We start from the raw sequence: 23,122 nt of genomic DNA, 5'->3' as shown, positions 1-23,122 counted from the left end.
GGGTCTGTACCGAAGTACGTTTATCTATGTCAATTGCTCACAAGGGACCATGATCATGAGAAGAAAACTTACACAAGTACAAAATATGGGTTTGACTGCGTACGGTAGGCGTTACCAAATCTTGACTGGCAGCTTACCACTGTCTTTGAAAAGAAAGCTGTACAATCTTTGCATTCTGCCGGAGCTAACATATAGAACCGAAACTTGGAGGTTAACAAACAAGATCGAGAACAAATTAAAAATAGCGATGAAACAAAGAAAAGTGTCAATTTCACCCGAAATGCCAAGCATCGATTGCGATAGCAAATCAGTAGACAGCTATGCGAAGTAAGGATAGCAGTTTTACCGGCCCTATAAACTCGGAAACATTCGCTTACGAGCTGAATTAATAAACATGGTGTCAGCGCGCACAAGCAAACATGAACGTATCACACTCGATGAGCGCAGACACTCGCTGTCAAAGCGCTGGTGCGAGCAAGGGCGGCAGCAGCAGCGAGCGAAGTGACCTTCCTGCAGTCTATCGCTTCAACGCAAGAGCGGCTAGCACAGCGCCCACAAAGGTATGAGCCGTCTACAGATCCCTTTGAAGATACGGCGCACGCGACCGTGCTAAGCACGCACTTGTTGGCGGAGTCGAAGCTGCGTCCCCGCTCCCTGCCGCGCTGCCTCCCACTTCATGTATGGCGCTCGAGATTGAGCCACGATCGTCAGTTCCCCTTGCGCCCGCTCGCGAAATGCCCAGTTGCTGCCGGAGCACAACGCCACCTCCTGCTCTCTCTCCCTCCCTCCCATCTGCCCACGACCTTTCGCACGACGAAAGACGGCACGATTGCTCTCCGCTTTCTCCTTCGTGCGCGGCAGATTGAGCCGGGATCTTCGGCTTCCCTCGCGCGCTTTCACTCGCACATGCAGCATACGACCCGCGGCGACGGTGTTTTTGCGGTTGGACTTCATACAGAACATCACGGTGATACCGAGAGAAAAACTGCGCCTGGCGCAATAAAAATGTAAGGCGTAACGTTAAGCCACTGAAGGAGAATGGTGTGTATCAGAGAGCAAACGGGGATAATCGATATTTTAGTGGACATTAGGAGAAAAAAAATGAGCTGGACAGGTCATGTAATGCGTAACGCAGATAACCTGTGGTCCATTAGAGTTACAGTGTGGGTGAGAAGAGAAGAGAAGCAGCACCAGATGCAAAAAAACTGTTGTATACATGCGGGAATATACGCCCTCAGGTGCAGATTTATTTAATAAAGGAAAGCTTTCTTTGCCTTCGTCACCCCGATTTGGCGCGTCCGCAGGGTCGGGTTGCCTCCGAGTGAAGAGAAACAATCGGACGGTTGCTTAGGTCCCCTGGTGGAGTCACTGCTTGTCACGCCACTGTCGCCGGACGTGTGGCACGCTTTGCCCTTGCTTCATCCTCTGGGAGTGTCTATAAACAATGCCGCTGAACAGAATTCCAGTTGATTTCCAAGGTGCTAACGATCCTTAACAATAATTTTCGACGGTTTCTGCACACGTGGGTTTATTAATTAAAACATACAGAAATTCTACGTCTTTCGTTTCCTCTTAATCTACAGACAGGATCACTCCCGTACGGCAGCTCTGAAAACTATGATGACAGCTTCTGGTGCCGCACGTGGAGCACGCGCTGAGTCCTCAACCTATCAATGTATTTGTTGTTCCTATGGGACAAGCTCAATTTCATTTCTCTTCCGATTGTTGTGAGCCACGAGGCCGAGCAGAGTCGCGGCCTGGCGGGCACTGGCGGAACCACGCGTAGTGTGAATTGCGTCGCACGTCACCTGCAGCACTCTGCGTGTTTACACGTGCGTGTATGGCGCGCATGTGTTTAAAGCCCATTTATTCTGTGGTTCGTAGCATGGTCTCTAAAGCTGGCATGCATTGTTTCACGATGTACAGAAGCATTCAGCCTTGCGCAGTCGTGTTTGCCCTAAAGTATAGCGTCAGCGACTGCCCATATGTCCAGTGTGCGATGTGTGACCGTCGAGCCCTCCGTTTGCCAGAATCGTCACATCTTTAAGGCGACATCCTTAGAACTCTGGGTTTCAAGGTCGCGTTGTGAGGTACAGAAAAACGGCGCTTGCTGTGAAAGGGGAGCAGTAACGCCGGAGGAGGGTTATGGGAAAGTGCGATGGAGGAGGGAAATGTCAGCGGCGGCGTCCGCAGAACATTCCGAAAACGGCGTTAGCACCCTCGCATTGCATTCGCGCGCCTTGTGTTCTTCGCCGTGTGGGCTCTCAGCTTTATTCCACATCGCTATGTGTCACCATGCACCAGGCCCTATACGAGGGCGGGGATGACCGAGACCGTGCGCCACGACAGAAGAGGCTAGATCAGCTCCAAATGCCGCTCGTCGTAACCGCCGTCGGAAGGAAGCGGGTATGGATGAAGCTGCGGCAGCGGCTCGATGAGTGAAACAAACTGCCCCAATGCGACGCAGTCCTTCTAGGAATGCAGAATTCGTGGAGAGAGGCGGCTGCCGCTCGTTCAAGGTGACCCGCCTTGAGAGGTGACGGAACCGACGGGGGCGATCAGGAGGCTCCTGGCGACGGCGAAAGCTTTCGCCTTCACATGCTTAGAAAGTTGTAAGTATACAACGTAATTTGTACTGTGATTCGTGTTTCGAGTAAACCACCGAAAACGCTTTCCTTCGTTTTAACGAAATCAAGTGGTTGCAGCGGTGCGTGAATTCTGCACTCCGTATTCTCTATGACACCACAAAACACGAACGAGGAGGCGAGAATCTCACTCAGCAGTTAAAAAAAATCGAGGACACCTAAGCACTTCTTGTGAGTTGTGAATGCGAAAGCATTAATGCCCATTTGAACGCCGCTGAACGGTCTTTCGAGTTATGAATTCCTCGCGAGCAAGCGAGTGCGTTCAGACGCTTCGCCAACGCCTCCTAGATAGCACAAGGGCGGCGCACTTTAATTGGTGACCTCATGAGAGCTTCCCCGACTAGCTAGTAGAAATGTGCTTACAAGATACCCGAATATCAGACAGTTGGCGACAAGGTAGAAGGAATTAAATTTATGAATGAAAGGGGAGAAAGGGACACAATTCGCTCATATAGAACGTGAACCATTGAATCGATAATATACAGGTTTGCAATGCAGGTGATTAAATTAAAACTGCAAGCATGGACAATAATAAAGGCATATTCGGAGAACTATTCGGAGCTCAACGTAGAGCGCAACATTTTGTGAGATATTCTGGAAGGTTTAGACGACGATTGTATACAGCTTTTCAGAGATATTTACGTACAAAATACCGTTTGCGTTGAATTGGAAGGGATGAAGAGCGAGGATAGCCTTATCACCAAAGGACGAAGACAAGGGTGTCCTCTATGCCCGCTACTGTTCATGATGTACATGGTAAGGACGAAAAGGGTGCGAGGGTCTCAATATCGGGCTTAATCTCTCATGCAGTAAAGTGGGTGCCATAGTAGAGCAGCAGCTTACAGGCTTGTTTTATGCGTACGACATTGTGTTCCTTGCTAACAAGCAAAGTGATAGGCAACGTCTGGCAGGTACTTGTGCACAAGAAGGTGAAAATTTAGGATGAAAATTTAGCGTTGACAATGAGGATTTATGGTATTCAATGAAGACCAGACAGGGTTAATACATTGAACAGACAGGGTTAATGCAGGGCCAGGAAATACCTCGGGTAAAATTATACAGATACCATGGTATGTGGACAAACTGAGGCGATAGATATCTGGAGACACAGGAAAAAGCAATAACAGTAAAGGGGAAGAGAAATGCGGCCATAATGAAGCACAGAGCGCTATGGGGATACAATAGGTACGAAGTGGTCCGGGGTATGTCTTCATCATCATCTTCAACCTATATTAAGTCCACCGCAAGGCGAAGGCCTCTCCCTCCGATCTCCAATTACCCCTGTCCTGCGCCAACCGATTCCAACTTGTGCCTGCGAATTTCTTAATTTCATCACCCCACCTAGTCTTTTGCCGCCCTCGACTGCGTTTCCCTTCTCTTGGCACCCATTCTGTAACCCTAACTGTTCCCCGGTTAACTAACCTACGCATTAAATGACCTACCCAGCTCCATTTCTTTCTCGTTATGCCGATTAGAATATCGGCTACGCCCGCTTTCTCTCTGATTCACACCACTCTCTTCCTGTCTCTTAACGTTACGCCCATCATTCTGCGTTCTATCGCTCTTCGTGAGCTCCTTAACTTCTTTTCGAGCTTCTTTGTCAGTCTCCAAGTTCCTGCCCCATATGTTAGCGCCTGTTGAATGCATCGATTGTACACCTTTCTCTTTAGTGATAATGGTAAGCTTCCAGTGAAGGATCTGAGTATGGTGGAAAGGTGTTATGGTTCAAGGACTTACATTTGGAAATGCGATTGTTTGTTTGAAGTCAGGACTGCAATCAGGACTCAATGGCAACGAAAGGTCAGTGGGACGCCTCGCAGTGGGCGCTCACGGGAAGTCTACTAATGAAGCTGTGCAAGGTGATAGGGTCTGGACAAGTTTTGAAGCGAGGGAAGCTCATGGTAAAATTGATTTTGAACAATCGCTTACGAATATGGAATAAGTGCGTTGCCAATGTGTTCAGGTGTTCGTACAGGAAAAACATTGATTAACAATGGAAGAACAGAACTAGGAAACTTACCAGCAAGTATGCGACCGGTATGTTGAGCAACATGGCAACAAAGAACTTCATGCGGAAGGTCAGAGAGAGTGAGGTAATTTCACTGGTGGCGGGAAAGGAAAAGAATCCTGCTATGAGCAACTACACAAGAGCAAATGACGAAATGAGGAAAGAAACAATTTATGATAAATCAAAGGGAACCTTATTACTTTTCAAAGCGGGATCAGGATGCCTTAGAGCACGCACTTATAAAACGACATGCAACAAGAAAGAAGAAGCATGCGCATTATGAGGTAAAGGTACGGAAATGACGGAACATGTTTTATTGGAATGTGAAGATATCTAGACAGTGGTCGGTTTAGGCTTCTCTGGCCTCCTTGAAGCCAGTGGGTGCAGCGAGAGCGGGGGAAAGCAAACGTGTCCGCAACAGAGATTAGTAAGAGGCGATAGCAAGATTGGTGGCAGGAAAGTAGGGAAGTGACAAGCAAAGGAGGCGTATAGGAAGAAAGTTCCCAATGGTGGTTAACAAAGCTTCACGCTGCGAATGCTGCCTTTTTGTATATTCTTTACTTTTTCTTTCTTTTTAAATATAGGTATTAAATTGGGCAAAATAATAACAAGAGCCCGGTGGTACAACCCACCACCCGTATCAAAGGGGACACTCATAGCCTCCTTCTATTCATTTATCCCGATAAGGCATTCGGCTTCTGAGGGTGGGTTCGTATAGGTTCGAAAGTCACTACCGCCGACGTTTATGCTTTCGAATTTATTCCGTTTTTTAATACATTAATTTCGTTATAGCTATTACCGAGGCGAAGATAGAACGCAGGCGAGAGCTTGCACGGACAAGGAATGCGTGGATAAGACAGGCTTGTGAGAAGGAGGGTGACGTGGCGTCGTGGCGATGCCTTCTGTCCTCTCGCAACACTTGGCTTGGGAGCGCATGAGCAGGTTTTCCTTTTCGACTGTTTTGATGCATAGATGCACTCACGTGACGTAGCGACGCAGCCAATGGGAATTTAGGTGCCATTTCGTGGTTACGGACGCCGGCTCTCTCACCCAATGGACCATTTGATGCTCTCGCATCAAAATTGAATCATTAGGAAGATTGATTATCGCTTCGTGCACATTATAGTACGACAGCTGCATCATCGTAATTGCTATAAGTTCATAACTCTCGCTTATAATTGTGAGGTGGCGGCTTGAGGTGTTCTTTAAAAATGTTGTTTTGGTGCCACGACCGTGCGCTTATTGTGTAGCGCAATTAAACTGTAAGATTTTGTGTTTGAATAGTGTGCTATGACAGGAGAGCTAACATAGGGTATGAGTGAGGGTCATGTCTGACAGTGGTCTCTAGACGCAGGACGTCATAACTTTCAGTTGAAAGGCGGTTACTATAACTTCCTTTAGCTCTTCAGTGCGGAGGTAACTTGGCGGAAAACTGCGGCCAATGTTAGCTGAAATGAAATGAAATCTATTAATTTTAGCCTCTCAAATAATTGCAGCTCTGTGAGTAATCACGAAAGGACAGCTTTGGGCTTAGATTACGTGTATATAGTGTTACTGCGATAAAAACTGTTCTTGTTTAGGAGCAAACTGGACATACTCCTAACGTTCTGTAACTTACAGTCGCTATATAGCTTGTTTAATCGAAGTTAATAACTGTTTGTGTTTTACCGCGAATTAAAAGAAAATTCGACGCGTACGTCTGCCTAAATTTCGTGATGTAAAGTGCTCACTGGCTTGCTTGTTTAACTTCACCGTACTGGGATTCTGACGTGCTTGTAAGCCGTTCCCACACAATGCGGTAATAATTAGTGTGGGCAATAACTGTAGCCGTTGAAGGTGGAACGTCAGCAAGACATGATTAACAAGGGCTATGAAAGTGCCGAAAAACACATTGTTTCGCTGAGTGTGAGCCCCCCGTTGAATGACAGTTGCGCTTTTCTCAAGTAAAAAAAAACAACATTTTGGAGTATACTGTGCCAAAATGCAGCATTCCATGGCAATATATAACCAATTAGCTGCAGTCGGCGTGTTCACTACCACAAAACAAAGCCAAATCGTAGACAGCGAAGCGCTGCGTCTAACTTTTGATGCGTGACACCGACCGCTTATCCACACTAATGCGTCGACGGGGCTACCCCCTGTAGCCAGATATTGCGGCGAGTAGGCCACTCGCACATAGTGGGTAGGTGCCATTACTTACGGAACACGCAGCGAAGGATGTATGAAGACGTAGAGCCCAGATTTTAGTGGCACATGCGTATTCTGAGTGATTGGCCAAGAACCGTGTAGAATAAGAAACACTAATTGCAAAACAACGTAAACATTTCTCAATAGTAATAGTAACGAATAATAGAAATATTGCAGGTAATAAGTTTATTATAATGAAAAAATAAATGAAGGTCTTTGAATTTGAAGGAGAAGAAGAAGAAAGCTCAGCCAGGAGCCCGAAGGAGGCGTAATGTAAGTGCCACAGGTCGGTCGACCTTTGCATTCCGGAAAATCGGGGATGTTTTGCGCCAGAAAGGCAAGGCTGAGATCGCTAGGGGGGACGCCGTATTGATGGGCTGCGGAAGTTCCATTACCCGCATTTTTGCATTCCCTGCACGAATCCGAATAAAACCGTTGACGCTGGAATTCGAGCACTCGGGCTTCATGCTCGGCAGATCTCCCTAGAAGACGCAGCAGCTGTACTGAGCTGCCTGTCACCTGTACGCGCCACTTATCCTGCGTAGGACGCGAGAACTGAGCCTGCATATTTAAAGAGGTGTTGCGTAAGTGCTGTCCCCGAGTGGTCACATCGCTTCGGTGACCGCCGTCTTTCCCACCCATTTTCTGTCGTCAATGGCCACCTGTGTTCGAACAACGCCCATCGAGAAAAAACGTTTTAGTAAAGGAAGTTGCCAATGTGGATTTTCGCCTTGTGGCATCTTGTCTTAGCGACACAAAGAAGAAACATCAAACAACTTGAGACTTATATTCTTTAAAGACTTTGCTTCTATTCGTTTGGCGGAATGAAGTTGATTATCTGCAGGCTTGCCTTTTTTTGACTTCACACAAAAAACAGCACCGCTGGTACGCCACTGTGACGTCACCGATTTCAAGGTATTTTGTGTAGTTTGCTAGTTACTGCGGCTTACTTGCTTTGAAAGCCTCTTGTCCTTCATATATTACTATCCCATCCTTCTTTATAAATAGACAGCTATACTGCGTGACCGCAATGCGGTGATATGCTATTGATACCCACTGCCAGGACACGCATACCGCTGGGATTTGTATAGAACCTATCAAATGTTCTCGAAATACACGACGACGCGAGCAGCTAGTGCGTGAACTTCAAGAAGCGATCACCACGCAGCTTTCGGTTTTGCGTCGCGGATGGATAGATCGATGTATGGATGAATCCCCTTTGAGACGGGATAGTCGGGTGCTGTGAAGCTCACCTTTTTTTTTTTGCATTTCTAATGCCCTATGTTTTACCTAATACTCGACCATGGTAAAAAAGTAATCGCAATAAAATCTGTTATTCATGTTCCCTGCTTTTCTACCACCAATATTTTAGCCGTTTTTCAGTACTCTCCACCTCTGAGATTCATTGACAATTCCTCAACTATCCTTATAGCCCAACGCCTCGCGCAGGCTTACTACGTCGTCAGTGACCTTTGGATAGGTACGGTGACACGCTAACAAGATATGCGCAATCTGGTTTTAGCGCTATCTCCACAAACTACTCACGTGTAAATGGTTGTCATGTTTCTTCTTTAAGACCGTGTGCTCGGACATTCTGAGCTGGCACAGTAGTGCACTGCTCAATGAATTATCGCAAAACCCTCCTGGTTTCCTTTCATTCTCTGCCATTTTATATATTTCTCTCGCTGGCTTCTTCTCAATCGCGGCTATCCAGTACGCTGTTTCAACTTAGCTTTACGTTTAACCTCATTTTCTTTGTTACTGTTCACGCCGGTAACGCGATATTTACTGGCCAGTTTTCCGGTTCGTTTTCTCTACTGTGAGCCCATAATTTTCTTATGTAGGTTTCTAAAGAAACCTTAGGCGTCCGTATATACGCTGGCTTCTTCTCAATCGCGGCTATCCAGTACGCTGTTTCAACTTAGCTTTACGTTTAACCTCATTTTCTTTGTTACTGTTCACGCCGGTAACGCGATATTTACTGGCCAGTTTTCCGGTTCTTTTTCTCTACTGTGAGTCCATCATATTCTTATGTAGGTTTCTAAAGAAACCTTAGGCGTCCGCATATAGTGATTTCCTTCCTGTTTGGACTGGTGCCATCTGTATAATCGCAGTACAGAACTGAAAGTTTAAGCAGAGTCTACACACGTAACACATGGAGTGATGACGACTCTTATTGCTCGAGTAGGCTAACTGCGCGGCAAAGGAATACGTTTCTTCTGGCTTGGCGTAAGTGAAACCCTCGTAATTCATCGGAAGGGTCAGTCTTCTCGCCTGGGAGTACGAGAATATTGAAGAAAACTGAGCTATAAACACTATCGCACCAGCACTTGTTCTCGAGAAAGGGGTAGCCAGCACACGTTGCGTTTTCAGGGTAAACCCCGGTAAACTTATTTACATTTGCTGTCATGTTTCAGTATAAAAAGATAAAAGTGCGGATGTAGGAACTGCGAATATAGGCGAACCTATTAGACTTTATGCAACGAAAGATTTTGAGCGAAGCAATGTTTTTTATCCTTCTTTGCATTCTTTTGGATTACCATCATTTATGACTCGTATAAGCTGTGCAGATCACACATGTTCATCACCTTTCCACCATTCATCTACTCCTTCAGAGAGACCCGGAATAAAGATGTGCTGGTCCAGTACGAAGACCACAATGCTCGTGGTCGCCGTTGTGTGCATCGTAAGTGCTTATGTTCCCTGCACACTTCGTAAGTCGATCTTGCGTTGGACGCTTGAATGGAAGTTTTACTGCAAGCAGCAGTTATAAAGCAGAAAACTAGCCAGTCGTGTGTGTTCGTGCTCTGTGAAGAACATTAAAGAGAGATAATAATATTGGCCAGGTATGTTCTGATACGAACATCGATCATATGCACTTTCAAGATGCGCATGCTAACTAAACCGAGCTTGCTACGCTGTGGATAAAAAAAAAAACTATGTTTACTCGTCCTCCCCTACATAGGAAAATGTCCAGGTAGATCAAAATTATTAGCATGCGAGGCAGAGAGTGCATATGGAATATGGCGAAGATGCCTGCACGTGTTATGGCGAATAATTTAGTCGAATATAACGTACGTTCTAAACGTGATTTGGAAAACGAAGGAAAAAGCGTTTCGAAATATGAGTTGAAAAGCTTTTGGGTATCGTTAACTGCTGACATTAAAACTTCTTTCTGGGCGAGTAGGTGCATACTTGACATAAAAATTGTAACAGCGCAAACACATGCAACCACAAAATATCAAGGACGAGATACAAGTGTCTCGTCCTTGATACTTTGTGGTTGCATGTGTTTGCGCTGTTACAATTTTTATGTCACGTTAGGTTAGGTTAGGCTAGGAGTAATTGGGTTACGGCGATGAGCATCACTGGACTCGGAGGATTTTCGGCCATCGGTTGTAACGTCGTGTTCGAAGGGATCTGTTGAGAATGTTAGAAGGTCACTATAAACCAGTTTACACTGATAAAGTAGTCCTTCGGAACCCTAGTTTAATCAAATATATGGCAAGAGATTGAATACTTTAATAAAAAAAATGAAGACGGAACTTCAATTCCTGTTATTTTGCGCCAAAACCCCAGCGCGCGTACGCCAGTGTAACGTCACGCATTCTAAACTGTCTCTTCTCATTTGAACATTTTGGGCGCTGTGCAATTTCTTTACACATAAGCTCAGTCGTTGGCTTCTTCGGAAGACGACGTAACCCAATCTCTAGCGATACACAGCGCCCGAGAAGACCCTGTCAAAATCCACGATGTCGCGGCACCCTGGGGCAGGAACTTCGAAGGCAGCATTCTTGCGTGCTTTTTGGTTGACCAACCACCTTCTCAATGTAAGAGCGGCTTTTCTGCTATTACAGAAGGATAATTTGTGCAAATACAGCTCAAGGCCCGTTTCACATGCGGCGAAGTGCATACTATTTCAGCCGCACAGTGACCACAAAAACCGGTCCTGCACAACAGATGCCGCGGTGGGGACTACGTGGATGTCGAGAGATGTGAAACAAACCTTTCGCGGCACACACGTGTCGGAACTATAGTTACTGTACAGATTTTTGTTTTTTCGTGGGTGCCGCCGTATTGCGTAGACAGTGGCGCCATCTATGGGCAGTCGGCATGCTGGCTCGAGAGGACGCTCCATGTTGTATGCCAGGTAGGCACTCGGCGTCAGGCGTTCGCGCTCGCGCGATCCATTTAGTGTGACTTGGCGTCTTCTAGGTGGGAAACGTTTCTGCGAGACGTAACTATGGCGTTGAGGCCGATGTGACTCCCAGCGCAATTTGTGCGTGTGTTTGAGCCTACAATCATCCTCGGAGATCATTTCTGTACTTGTGAGAATTCGTTTCACCTAATGTAACCTTACTACAGCATTCGCACTGTAGTTCTAAGCTGTGGTTTAGCAGCAGCGAGTAGATGCGAAACACGTGAGGACCCTAACAGCATGGGTGCCTTTCTGTTACAGAATAAGTTACGCTGTTTACTGTGACAAGCGTTGAAATGGTTTTCTGTAGACATATTGGACGAGCTCTTTCGCCAAAGAATAAAATAGTTTCGTTAGTAATAGCAGCATACCGTACAGTGTGAATAATACTTGTCGAGTGGGCAAGTGGCCGGCTGCGGGCCACGGGAGCGTCCGAAGCAGTGGTAGATTTTGTCTTGTAGATGTTTGTTCTATATAACGCATAATAGAAGCATGCGACGTGACCATGCGACGTCTTATTGGGGCGTTAGCCCATGTGTCTTTTTTTTTCGGGAAAGAATAAGATAAGAACCTTTTCTTCCTTTTTTTTTCGTCTTATTTATCCCGTTCTTTACCACTCACTCACTCTTCTTGCGGAAACTGTGTCCCCACAAATAAGCGCCAGATTTTGTTTATGCGATCCCCTGAATAATACTCCTTTGCAGGGCAAAAATGCAATGCCGAAGCACAAAGCCTATATCTATTGTGCGGGCTTGTCAACTCTAACGATCGCTGTATTGAGCAACGCCTCCGGCCTCATTCGGGCGGCTAGCGTAAACATAGCGTATAGATTTCAAGTCTACTAGACGGAATGCATGAGACGGCTGACGGAAACACGTCATACCGATTGACGCTTAGGTGCGTTCGGCTTTCTTTGGGTTGGCCGTACACGAGCAGTCTTGTGTTTTAGTTCCCAGGCCAAGCTATCAGATATAGAGAGGAGATTTTTCAATTCACGCCGGCGACTCACAGACACGCCTGCTCTTCGTCAATTAAAAAGTGATACAGCCAAAATAGTTCACGTACAACACACATACACACCGCGGCTGATGATGCACGTCGTAGAGTGTTTACGCAGCCAAGATAAATGTCCGCGTGCTTTGTTATCGCTGCACCAAAAGGCCATACAGTCGCTTTACAACCTTGCATAAACTGACATCGAGTAAATTTCACTGGGTAAGAGCTAAAACATCCCCACATCGTTCCGCAGTGTGCGACGGGAACACATTCAAGAAGCGCTGCGCCGGATGCCACAAGCGAGAAAGGAAGAAAGCCTCGCCGCGCCCCCTTTCCACCTCGGCTGATAAAGCTTTATGGGCTTCGGGGACTACGCAGTAAATCCAGTCGGAGCTTTTCGCATGGCGCAATCTCCCACGTGAAACAGGAGTTGCAAACGTCTGCCCCTGCAAGCGGAAGTCATTGCACGTGCACCAATTAATGGCGTAACGGGGCGGACAGGAAACGCTACAGTATTGATCATTATTATTCCCCATATATGCCCGGGACCATTACCGACGGAGCTTATTCTAGTGTCACCGTGACGTCAGCTGGAGTGTTCTGAGTGCGTGTGGGCACCTGGCGCAGTCTGTGCTGTTTGTGCAATGCGCCGTGCTTCTCTCAAAGCAGGCTGACAAAGCACAGCTAAATATCGACACAGAAGTAAACGCGCACCACCGGACGAATTTACCTTGCCAACCGGATCTTTACTCATAAAGAACGCTATTATATTGTAGCCTGTCCACTCCATGCATGCATATGCAAGTACAAGACAATGTCGCTGAAACTTTTCTAAAAACGTTTTTTTTTCTTCGATAGGGCAATAAGTGGTGAACTGACACATTAATCGACAAATTTTTGTACATGTAAAATACGTCCGCAAAACAGCTGACGTTCCCTTAATGAAACGCAGTCGGAAGTCATCGCATGTCCACTCGCGTAGGTCTGCTTTATTGTCCGCTTTTACTCGCGATGTTTACGCTTGCTTTGAAGGTGAGCAGTATAGCAGCCACGAAGGTGATGTTGGTACACTTCGCGCACTCGCGGAAGCGTGCCAGCCACTCGGAAACACCGCGTCGTGTAGGCACGGCTCCTGCGTTGAACGGCCGGGCAGGAGTGGGAGCACACTCGCGTTGTGACGTCTTACGCTCGCGTACAACGCGGCTTCAGATTGGTAGAAGGCCAGTAAACACTGGTAAACAAAGAAGGATAGCGGTGCCTTAGTATCGATTTTTAGCCCCCATGGGATCTTCGTTACTCCTTTCCTCCCGTTTTGTCACCCAGTAAGACACTAAATCATGTTCTCTCTATGTTCCAGTGCATGAACGGATTCAACGTGGCGTCCAGGGTGATGGGACTCCGGGATCAAATTCGGGAGGAGAAATTTTCCGCCTACATCCCGGATGTCACCGATATCTCTAAATGGGGTAAATTATCTTGCTTTCGCGCGGACGAACTCCTCCGACTGGATGGGTTAGTTGCGCCGCCTTTCATTGTCGAAAGGCAATGCTGCATCCGGTCACCGCGCAAAGACGTGAACGGCAGCTCGTCGATATTTATGAAAGGAGAAGTTTATGATCGCTACACATTCTAATTCTGGCTTAAGGTACGGAATATTTGTGCATGACAAGGAAAAGTTGAGTTGAAGCTGAGGTTTATTAGGTGTTGCCGGCCTCTCGGAGGTGGGGAGCCTCGAACTAACAATCCGTTTTTTTTTCTCCTGTGTGTGCACCCTGACGCGTCCGACAAACAGGCGCTTTCGCGGGGTGGCTTTTGTAAAAGATCGCACGCACACAAGGTGCGACAGAGATTCGCTTTCGTCGTGGCAAAGCAACGCAAGTGTAGTTGGACGATGATCACACGAGGCAAAGCAAACATTATTGCAAGTATACGCAGCGTGCCACCACCATCGCTCTCAATATTGGGGATTGGATCAACTATAAAATTATTTACTTAGTAGTGCCTCCAGGACGACCCCCGTTGGGGGCTTTTACTCGAGGGGTAGGCCGAACTTGCAGAGTTATCCTTTATGTTATTTTCCGTGTACTACAAATACTGAAATTGGTGGGTAGACAGCAGACGCTCGCCACAAAATTCAGTCTAACACCACGTGTGGCACGTAACTTGTGCCAAAATTTAAAAAAAATATATGCATGTGCCTCGTAGCTGAACAGAACCAAGGTAATGTTGCTTGCTGTCGCTTGGAGCAAGTCAGACTACTATTTGAATTTCGCCTAATTACATAATTATTACTAATTAATGAGCTAATCAAATATTACGTTCAGAGCGAGACGCGTAAGAGAGAAAATTGTACACTATGGTGAAACATTCACGATAAATCTTTCTGCTGCTGAATGCGTACTAAATAAAAGTCACAGGGCACTTCATATTTCGCGCTTATTTTTCTGGCTTAAAAAGAATGTTATCTCGCAGGTATTCAGCAACAGAAAGCGGGATCGGAAATTTTTTAGCATTCTCTACACTTTTTTTCATTGGCACTTTTGCTCTGAATATAATATTTAATGAACTTGATTAATTAATGGTACCTAAATCCGTGATTAAGCGAAATACAGACATTACCTTGGTTCCGCATAGCTACGTGGCACTCGCATATTGTTAAATTTTGGCACTAGTTACATGACACGCATGGTGTATGAAAATATAGGAAATATATAAGTTGTTTTCCTTCAATAAAAAAAAAACAATGTTTTGGGTAAAGCGCATGTCCTGTATATTTTCTTCGACCTTCAAGTTTTGCCCAAGTGACGCCGTGCTGCTCAGGCAAATCGATAAATCCGCACCAGCGTGCCCACTTTTCAACCATTCTGCAGCTCCGGAGTGACCTGGGCGACGGGAATGGCAATGACGCGGCGGGATGACAAGACAACCAAGTCCTTAATTGTAAAATTCCGGGACGTAGGCATGGTGCACATGTTTTACGACTAAATTCCAGACTCGCATGGTTAGGACGTGTATTGAGATCCGTTGGACTATTCAGAAGTGAAAAGTGAAAAGCATTGCTGCGGCGGTTCTTAATAGCTGCAACAACTTTTCATGACGAACGATTTGGGTGTCCGTGATCATTCTTGCAAATGCCAGTTTGGTACGCACCGCTATTAGCTCAGCTAACAAAACGCCGAGCGGTAAACTCCTTCGTGTCGCACACCGAGAAAACCAGATATGGCATGGCAGAGGTGTACTACAGCGCAAAGCTACACATAGCAGTAGCAGATACGGACTCACCTTAGAGCGGCAGTGCCTGTGGAGACATCTTGCGGCGCTATTATTTGCGATAATGGGCTACGCTTTCGTTTTGCGTTAACTTTCCTTTCGCGAAAAGAGATATAGCAAAAAATTATTTTATGGTGGATAAGCCATGGTCCACAAATTAGCGCGAGAAATTGTGCGAAGTATATACACGAGCACGAAATTCAAATCTAACAGAAGACATGAGCAACATGGCTTACGGGCAGGTTATTATACAGTCGCCCAATTAATTGAGCTTACCCATGACATCGCTAGTCAATTAAAAATTCGTGGTCGAACTGATGCGATATTTATTGATCATACAAAGGTTTTCGATACAGTTTGCGACAGCAAGCTTAACTCCTTCGTTATCGCGCCTATATAAGTGGATCAATCTATATCGACAGTTTTTTTAAGCGTTGTTAAACATTTCCGTTGGAATTCTACTAGCAACATTATGCACCGTCTGAAATGATGACTGAACTTACTTTAACTGCTTGTCAGATTTGCCGATTTCTGGCAGATCTGCGCCTCAGGCAGAATAACTTCGGCTGGAGGCATCGTTAAAGCTAGCCTCACGTGCGCCTAGCTATTCTTGAATGAAGACGCGCAATATTTGCTCTTCGATTTACTCCGGCAAGATAATTTTGAACCCGTTAACGCCGGCTGTCGCGAATTCGCGACATGCCGAATAAATGCAGTCTATATGCCGTGGGAATCAGCCAATGCAAGACAAGGGTAACTGGAGGTCGCTGTGGGAGAGGCCTTCATACTGCAGCAGACATGAACAGATGATGATCACGATGACGATGGTGGCCTCGAAGTATGGTTTCTGGGTCAAGTGGCGGTTGTAACGCTTTCGCGACAAACAGCGTTTTCCAGCGCAGACATGTGATGCCACGCAGGAGATAGTGACTTGATTCAGAAGTGATAACTGATTACCGTTACTAAGTACTGCCACACGAAAATAACTAATTACTCAAAAGTAATTAAATTACGCGAACGTTACTTTCATTACACACTTTTTCGAACATTGCACAGGTACCGTAAACTGAACGAGCTGGCATGGCACATTCCCAGTTTCCTCTGTAGCACTTCCCACACTGCTTGTCTTTACTAAAAATTGCTTTCTAAAGAATTTTGTTGGTCATGTTCCCTCATTTTTGTGTCGTGAAGGCATCATCAGCGACAATGAGAACTCGTTAGATGCGCGCGCCGGGCGGTAGGGGGGTGCAAACGTACGGACCGTTCGCGCACCATTGCCGTTACCCAGCACCTGGGTGATCTCTGAGGCCCAGTGCTTCATCCTGGCTGGGCGTTGGAGAAGACGCTTCCACTTCGGCCAAAGAAAAAAGCTGTACAAATCGTCTTGTCGGCGATTTCACGGAAATGACGTCCTAGGCAAGTGGTCGTCGCTGTCGAGCCGCATCAGCACTAACTTCAATTCGTCTGCCAACAACTGCTGCAGTAGTAACATGATGAAACAGATGCTGAGCCTAGTTTGAACACGCTCAATCGCGACGCTGCTGCGTGGCATGGTCTCGAGCGTTCTACTGTGGTCCCAACCAGCTTCAGTTTCCTACAAAGCTGCGGAGCAGCTTGTCTCGTTAGTAAAGTAACTAAACACATGTAATTCGCCAGTGAAAAAAAAAAACTGTTGAATTACAGTGAGCGTTACCGACAAAGAAATGGAATCGTGAAATGATGAAATTACTGAAAGTGTATTGAAATACGAGTAAATAATTACGTGTATTTCATTATATACAAGCGTGTCGCTGTGACTACAGTATGACCCGAATTCGCCACAGTCGCCATTAGGGCCACTCAATGGCTGTAGTTACACTTTGTCCAAAGGTTAGGAAAATGCGTCGTTTTTCTGCAGGGAATGAACGTTAGCGTTTTTTACGGTAGGAAGGGGGGCTTCGCGCACGCCTACCGCCGGAGGATATAAGCGGTGACGGCTGCCCGACACGAAGGGAAATCTTGCTAAGCCTGTGCCTGTCGCCAGTAGGCTGGAATATATTTTTTTCGGGTACGAGATCCGCGTGCTTAACCGGGGTGGTTGGGCGGGATTGGCGGGCGCATTCGCACATTGTTTCGTGTCCGGTATCCCTGCTGCGTAGAAATTTCGCGGGGCGAAAGGGCCGGCGAGGGCAAGCGCCTGGCGTGCCAGGCTATGCTGTTGCGGCTGTGTTGTTGCTATTAGGTCTCATTTTAATTATCTTGCGTCATGAGAGAGAGAGAGAAAGCGCTAAATGGATGCACAGGAATGCGAACATGCGATACAAGAAAAAAAGGTACCTGCCCTTCTTACAGGAGCACGGCGTTTTTAGAATACAACGGTGATGCCTGAAGGTACGTGAAGGGACGCCAGGAGGACAAGTGGAATTATGACTGATAACAAAGTAGTGAACATTCGTGATAGAGTCTTTATAAATAATTGTGTACGTTGGTGTAAATGACATGGGCCTTTTCTCAGTATGGTGGATTATCAGGGATTAAAGGACTGCCGATTCATTCACAGTGTAAAATGTACCTATACTCGCAGGCACAACCGTTTTTTTTCTTTTCTTTTCTTGTTCTTGCAGTAAACGGCCGTGAGAACTCCGATTACATCTGCATGGGCCTGGCTGGAGTGAGCTTAATCTTCGACTTCCTGCTTCTGGGCGGCGCAATGAGGGTATGTCAACCACATTTTAAGGTGCAGATATAGTCTGGTGTTTCCAGCGTGCCAGGCAGTGGCCGGCGAAGTCGGATACGTCACGCCGGCGACGACAACATCGCCAAAAAAATTGCCCTCTGTACCGTTCGCAGCGTTGAACGTTGCCATAGCAGCGGGGCGATCAGCTATTGCAGCAGCGCATGCGCATAAGTCCGCGGTGAGTGGGTGCACCCCCGTGATCACCTTCGTGACGCCGTGACGTCACGACCCATGCACTCTCTCGGAAACATAAACTGGTTCGGACGAAATCTTTTATAATAAATTATTTAGGGCGCCCTTGAAGTTCTCTCCACTATAACTTTTCTAATTTAGATGTCCAGGACTTTCAAATAGCACAGCAACAGCCCCCCCCCCCCCCCCCCCCCCAAAGTAGAGAATGTAAGTGGCTCCTTTAGTTCGAACAGAAGATGACTCGAACCAATTGCTCCCAGAATGCCTTGACGACTTGGATGAAGCAAGTGGGAGTATACGTTTTTAATGATCTAGCGAGCTTACCGCGGGTTTGTGAAGTTCCTACATGGGTTCACCATTGCAGGAAAGTGCCCCCATGATCCAGATATCGGGAATCTGGGGCTCCGTCGACTGTGTTGTGGACGCCATTGTGGGGTTCCTGTCGGCGAACTACACCGTGCCCAGCTTCGTGAGTGACAAGATATTGTGCCCGAACGAGGATGCTGATTCTTCTTACAACGTGTCATCCGTGTTCGGATGTTCTTGCCGTCACTCGCTGAACGCATGTCATAAGTACTCATGTGGCATTGAGATGTTCACATGTTTATTTAGAAACGTTTCACGGGCGCCGTTTCGCTGGACATTGTCAGACAGTGTACAAGAGTTTACTGCAACGACTGTACACAGTAATTACACGGAAAACATTCATCTTTCAATCTATGCACTCCTACATACGGGGTGATCATACGTTAGTTTTGCGAAAGTTATAAAAATCGCCTGTTGCAGATAACATAATTCCAGTTCTTGAGCTGTATTATTCGAAGAGGTGGGTATTACATGCTCGAGAAATCGAAACACATATGCAAATAACCCAAAAAGCAACAACAATCAACTAATTAACTTTTTAATTAAGTACTTTACGGCACACACCAAAATTAACAAATCGTAGTTGGTGAGGTTGCAAGGCGTATCTATTATGAAGGAATTTCTAGAATGACACCAGTTTGGCGATGTATGTGCCCCTCAAACTTACTGCAAGGAATGTACTGTTGTTCCGCTTATCTCATTTAACGAAACGCTCTTATAGGCATTGACAAAAGTAACTGGAACGGTGATGTATTTCATCCCACAATTCGGAAAATAATATCTCGAAACTGGTGTCATTTTGACATTCATTTCAAGTGGATATGTCGTGCAACCTCACCGGCTACAATCGGTAAATTGCAATATGTGTTGTTAAGTAATAATTAGAAGTTAATTACTCATATTATTTATTTAAATATGTGATTAGATATGTCCGCCTCTTCGAATATTCCACCTCAAGGACAACAAGTAAGCATCTGCAACAGGTGCTTTTTGAAAATTACGAAAAGCTTAAAAGTGATCCCGCTGCGTACACTGTGATTTCCATTAAAACACATATATGTACAGCTAGAGGCCATTATCCACAGTTTACTAAGAAAAGTAATGGTTAACAAATGGGAGGCGGATATCGCGTTTGAAAATGCGACAGGGTAAGGAATATTAGTAGTATGGTAAGCAAGACCCTTTCAGTAAATGGCCGCACGCAACAACCTTGACATAATTAAGTCCTTGGTGCGACCGACAAGACGCGCTAAGCTTTGCTGAATGTGCAGGCGAGTTGAACTGATAAGCAACTAACCTAAATATACAGAGATTTTCCGTGTGGAGTGTGGATCAGTTAGCGGAATTAGCCACGATGGAGTCATCGGGAGTTCTAAGCCTGCTCTCAAGCGTTTGTCGGTGAGGATTGGTCAGGAGATTCTGGAAAGCAAGGCACGGTGTCTATGTCTTACTCGGCGTTCAATAGCGGGGGAATTGCGTGATGGCAATTACTTCTTCCAAGCTCACAGCGCATTTTTCGGGTTATTCAAGTAAGAGGAGAAGCGGGGCAAATTTGTGCGTTTCATGTGAAAGAGAAATAGAAAACTAACAACCACACAACCAAGTGGACTCAGACAAGCGCTGTCTCGTAAGTTTCACGAAGCGCCGGCGTATTTATTGATAAAGCGAAAAAAAAACATTAAAAAAAGAAACCATTCCGAAGTCAGGAACCTACAACATTAAAAGAAATTAACGTTCGCCACTCACCAATAAAGAACAGTGCGCGATGCGGAGGTGCCATTTACTGAACATTATTGGCGATAGCAAATTTTGCTTATTGCTAGCACTGCTTCGTGAAGCCTGTTGTGCGTGATATGTAGGCTTAGTAAATTTGTATAATGCGATATAATGTCATTGCAAGTTATACTTAGTCTCATCGCTGGTTCCCAATACCTCGTCTAAAGTGGCTCGTGTTTCATACATATGTTCACTAAAACAAATCTTCAGAAGGCGAAAAAACAAACAAACAAACAAGCAAACAAACAAACAAACATATCGGTTCATTAAAATATGTGATGCAGCAGCCATCGTTCGCCGAATGCGTGGTTGTTGGCGCCCCAGTATCGCGTTGCCGCGAACATGCCGGCTTCACCAAGGCGCTCAGAGGCCGCGCTTTGGTGTAGGCATAGTTCATCAGACTGCATCTGAATGAGCAATCATTTAGAAAGAGCAAATAAGCACAATGCCATGATAAATCGTTTCACCCGCAGTTAGAAGGGCACTATAAATGCGAAGGCCACTCGTTTATTACACCCTTGCCCACTTTGTAGCATATTATGCAGGGTGTCCCAGCTAACTTTAGCCAGAGTTTAAAAATATGCGAATGCCACGTAGCTGGACAGAACCAAGGTGGTGTTGTTTGCCGTCGCCTGGAGATATTCAAATTACTTTTCTTTTCATTCCACCTAATTAGGCTACTAGCCTTAATTAATTCATCAACTTCTCAAATATGATATTTACGTTAAAGGTGTCAATGAGAAAATTGCAGAGCAACACGAAGAACTCCCATTACAACTTTCTGTTGCTCAACACGTGCTGCACAAGAGTGCAGACGCACACGCAAAATTGCCGCGTGACACACACACACACACACACACACACACACAGACACACACACACACACACACACACACACACACACACACACACACACACACACACACACACACACACACACACACACACACACACACACACACACACACACACACACACACACACACACACACACACAGCAACGTTGAGCAACAGAAAGCTGTAACGGGAGTTTTTCATGTTGCTCTACAATTTTCTCATTGACACTTTTAATGTACATATGATATTTGAGAAGTTGATTAATTAATTAAGGCTAGTAGTATAAGTAGGCGGAATGAAAGAAAAAGTAATTTGAGTAATTTGAGGACACACCCACACCCACATTTTTATTTGAACATATATATATATATATATATATATATATATATATATATATATATATATATTGTTTAATTTATTTCTCATATTTCTAAAAGAAGCTGTATCACAGCTTTTAGCTATTGATTTAACTTTTGGTAGGCATTTTTATCCGGTTTGTTGACTAAATGAAGAAGTGTAATTGTCGTTTCATTGAGGGTACATGTTCCCGCACGAGTAGTGCCGCTGTGCATGTAATTTGAGTACACTGTATGATGAAACAACGACCTAAAGAGGCAGCTGAGCGGAATGTTAAGTGCCTTTGCTCGCATCGCCCTTTCAGAGCCACGAAGAGACCAAGACAGTGGTGAGTACTGGAGCGCTAGTAAGCGTTACTCGTGAAGCAGCAGAGGTCAGTAACTTCTTTTCGTGATTTTCCGCCTGTAAACTTACAAAGTGCCTTTGCAGTCTCGTGGTGCAATATCATACCTAAAGTATAAACAGCCTTGAAGGGCGTAGATTTTGACTGCGCATGGTAGTCAGCCTTTCAACGGCATGTCGCAAACCTAGAAAATTGAAAACACATAAATCGTTCCTTGTGCAGCTGGAAAAATTGAAAAAAAATATACACAAATAAAATGAATACGACGACCAACGCAGAAGAAAGCGCTGATTTGCTGCTACGTTTTATTTAACTACGAATAACACTAGTGTCCACATGAAATGTTTAGGTACTTCCTAGGTCGAACAAACATATCGCTATTTAGAGAAGCATGCATGAGAATAGAATTACAGCCGTGGAAAAAGTGCAAACACGTTGTCGGGCCAGTTGGTTTGCACCCATGAGAGAATGCGTAAGGGCGACCGAACGAAGACGTAGAAAGAAAGAGATATACAGAGACAGGGTTGCTTTCAACTATGGAATTTACTTTGGCACGCATCGTTAAATATATACCGAACGAGTGGAAGCAAACCAGTAACGAAAACAAGAACATGCAGTGGTGCATGTCGATGAAACGTACACGTGTCTAGGGCATGGCCAAAACGTACACTTCAATAGATACAACAATAAACCGAGAAATCGTATCTCTTTTTAGATAGCGACACTGATGGCTTGCCCACGCCCTTTCCTCTATACCGTTGTCACAGGGCACATGTAATATCATTCGCAGTGAATTAGATTACGATTCAATGCCATTTTTGTTGCTTCTACACGGTCATAGTGAACAACATTCACAGCTAATGACATTCGCCCATTGAATGAGTTGCCCGAACTCATGCAAGCGTGGTTTATGTAATCTCGACGACAGGGGATTGGCAAAAAATTAGGAAATCGATAAGTTAAAACGAAATGTAATCAGAGTAAAGGTTGTCATAATTGCTTTTATGAACTATTTAATAATGTTACGACGTATGGCACGATAGTTGAAGTAGTTTGTGCAGCAATATTCTAGTTTGTGCAGCAATATTCTTGTTCACAGTCTCCGACTGGACGCTACTAGCACCTCTTGTCGGCCATGTTTGTGCATGTCGATTGCCGACTGCCTGAGTGCCGATAAACATCGCTATCAATTGGGAATGCCATTTTGTATAGCCGTGTAGACAGGGAACGG

General features: G+C 45.5%; 1 protein-coding gene across 1 annotated transcript in view; it reads left to right on the top strand.

Moving 5' to 3' along the window:
• The first annotated feature begins 7,094 nt into the window (after window positions 1-7,094).
• LOC135902153 (uncharacterized) overlaps window positions 7,095-23,122 on the top strand; it is a 72,691-nt gene continuing 56,663 nt past the window's right edge. Inside the window, exons 1-6 of the mRNA XM_065432080.2 lie at window positions 7,095-7,126; window positions 9,456-9,526; window positions 13,392-13,500; window positions 17,908-17,999; window positions 18,577-18,681; window positions 21,853-21,876. Coding sequence (XP_065288152.1) covers window positions 9,473-9,526; window positions 13,392-13,500; window positions 17,908-17,999; window positions 18,577-18,681; window positions 21,853-21,876 — 384 coding nt within the window. The 5' untranslated portion in view covers window positions 7,095-7,126; window positions 9,456-9,472. The remainder of the gene's footprint in view (window positions 7,127-9,455; window positions 9,527-13,391; window positions 13,501-17,907; window positions 18,000-18,576; window positions 18,682-21,852; window positions 21,877-23,122) is intronic.

This window comes from Dermacentor albipictus, chromosome 5 (assembly GCF_038994185.2).
Source record: "Dermacentor albipictus isolate Rhodes 1998 colony chromosome 5, USDA_Dalb.pri_finalv2, whole genome shotgun sequence".
NCBI lineage: Eukaryota > Metazoa > Arthropoda > Arachnida > Ixodida > Ixodidae > Dermacentor > Dermacentor albipictus.
This window is presented reverse-complemented; position numbering and strand designations above follow the sequence as displayed.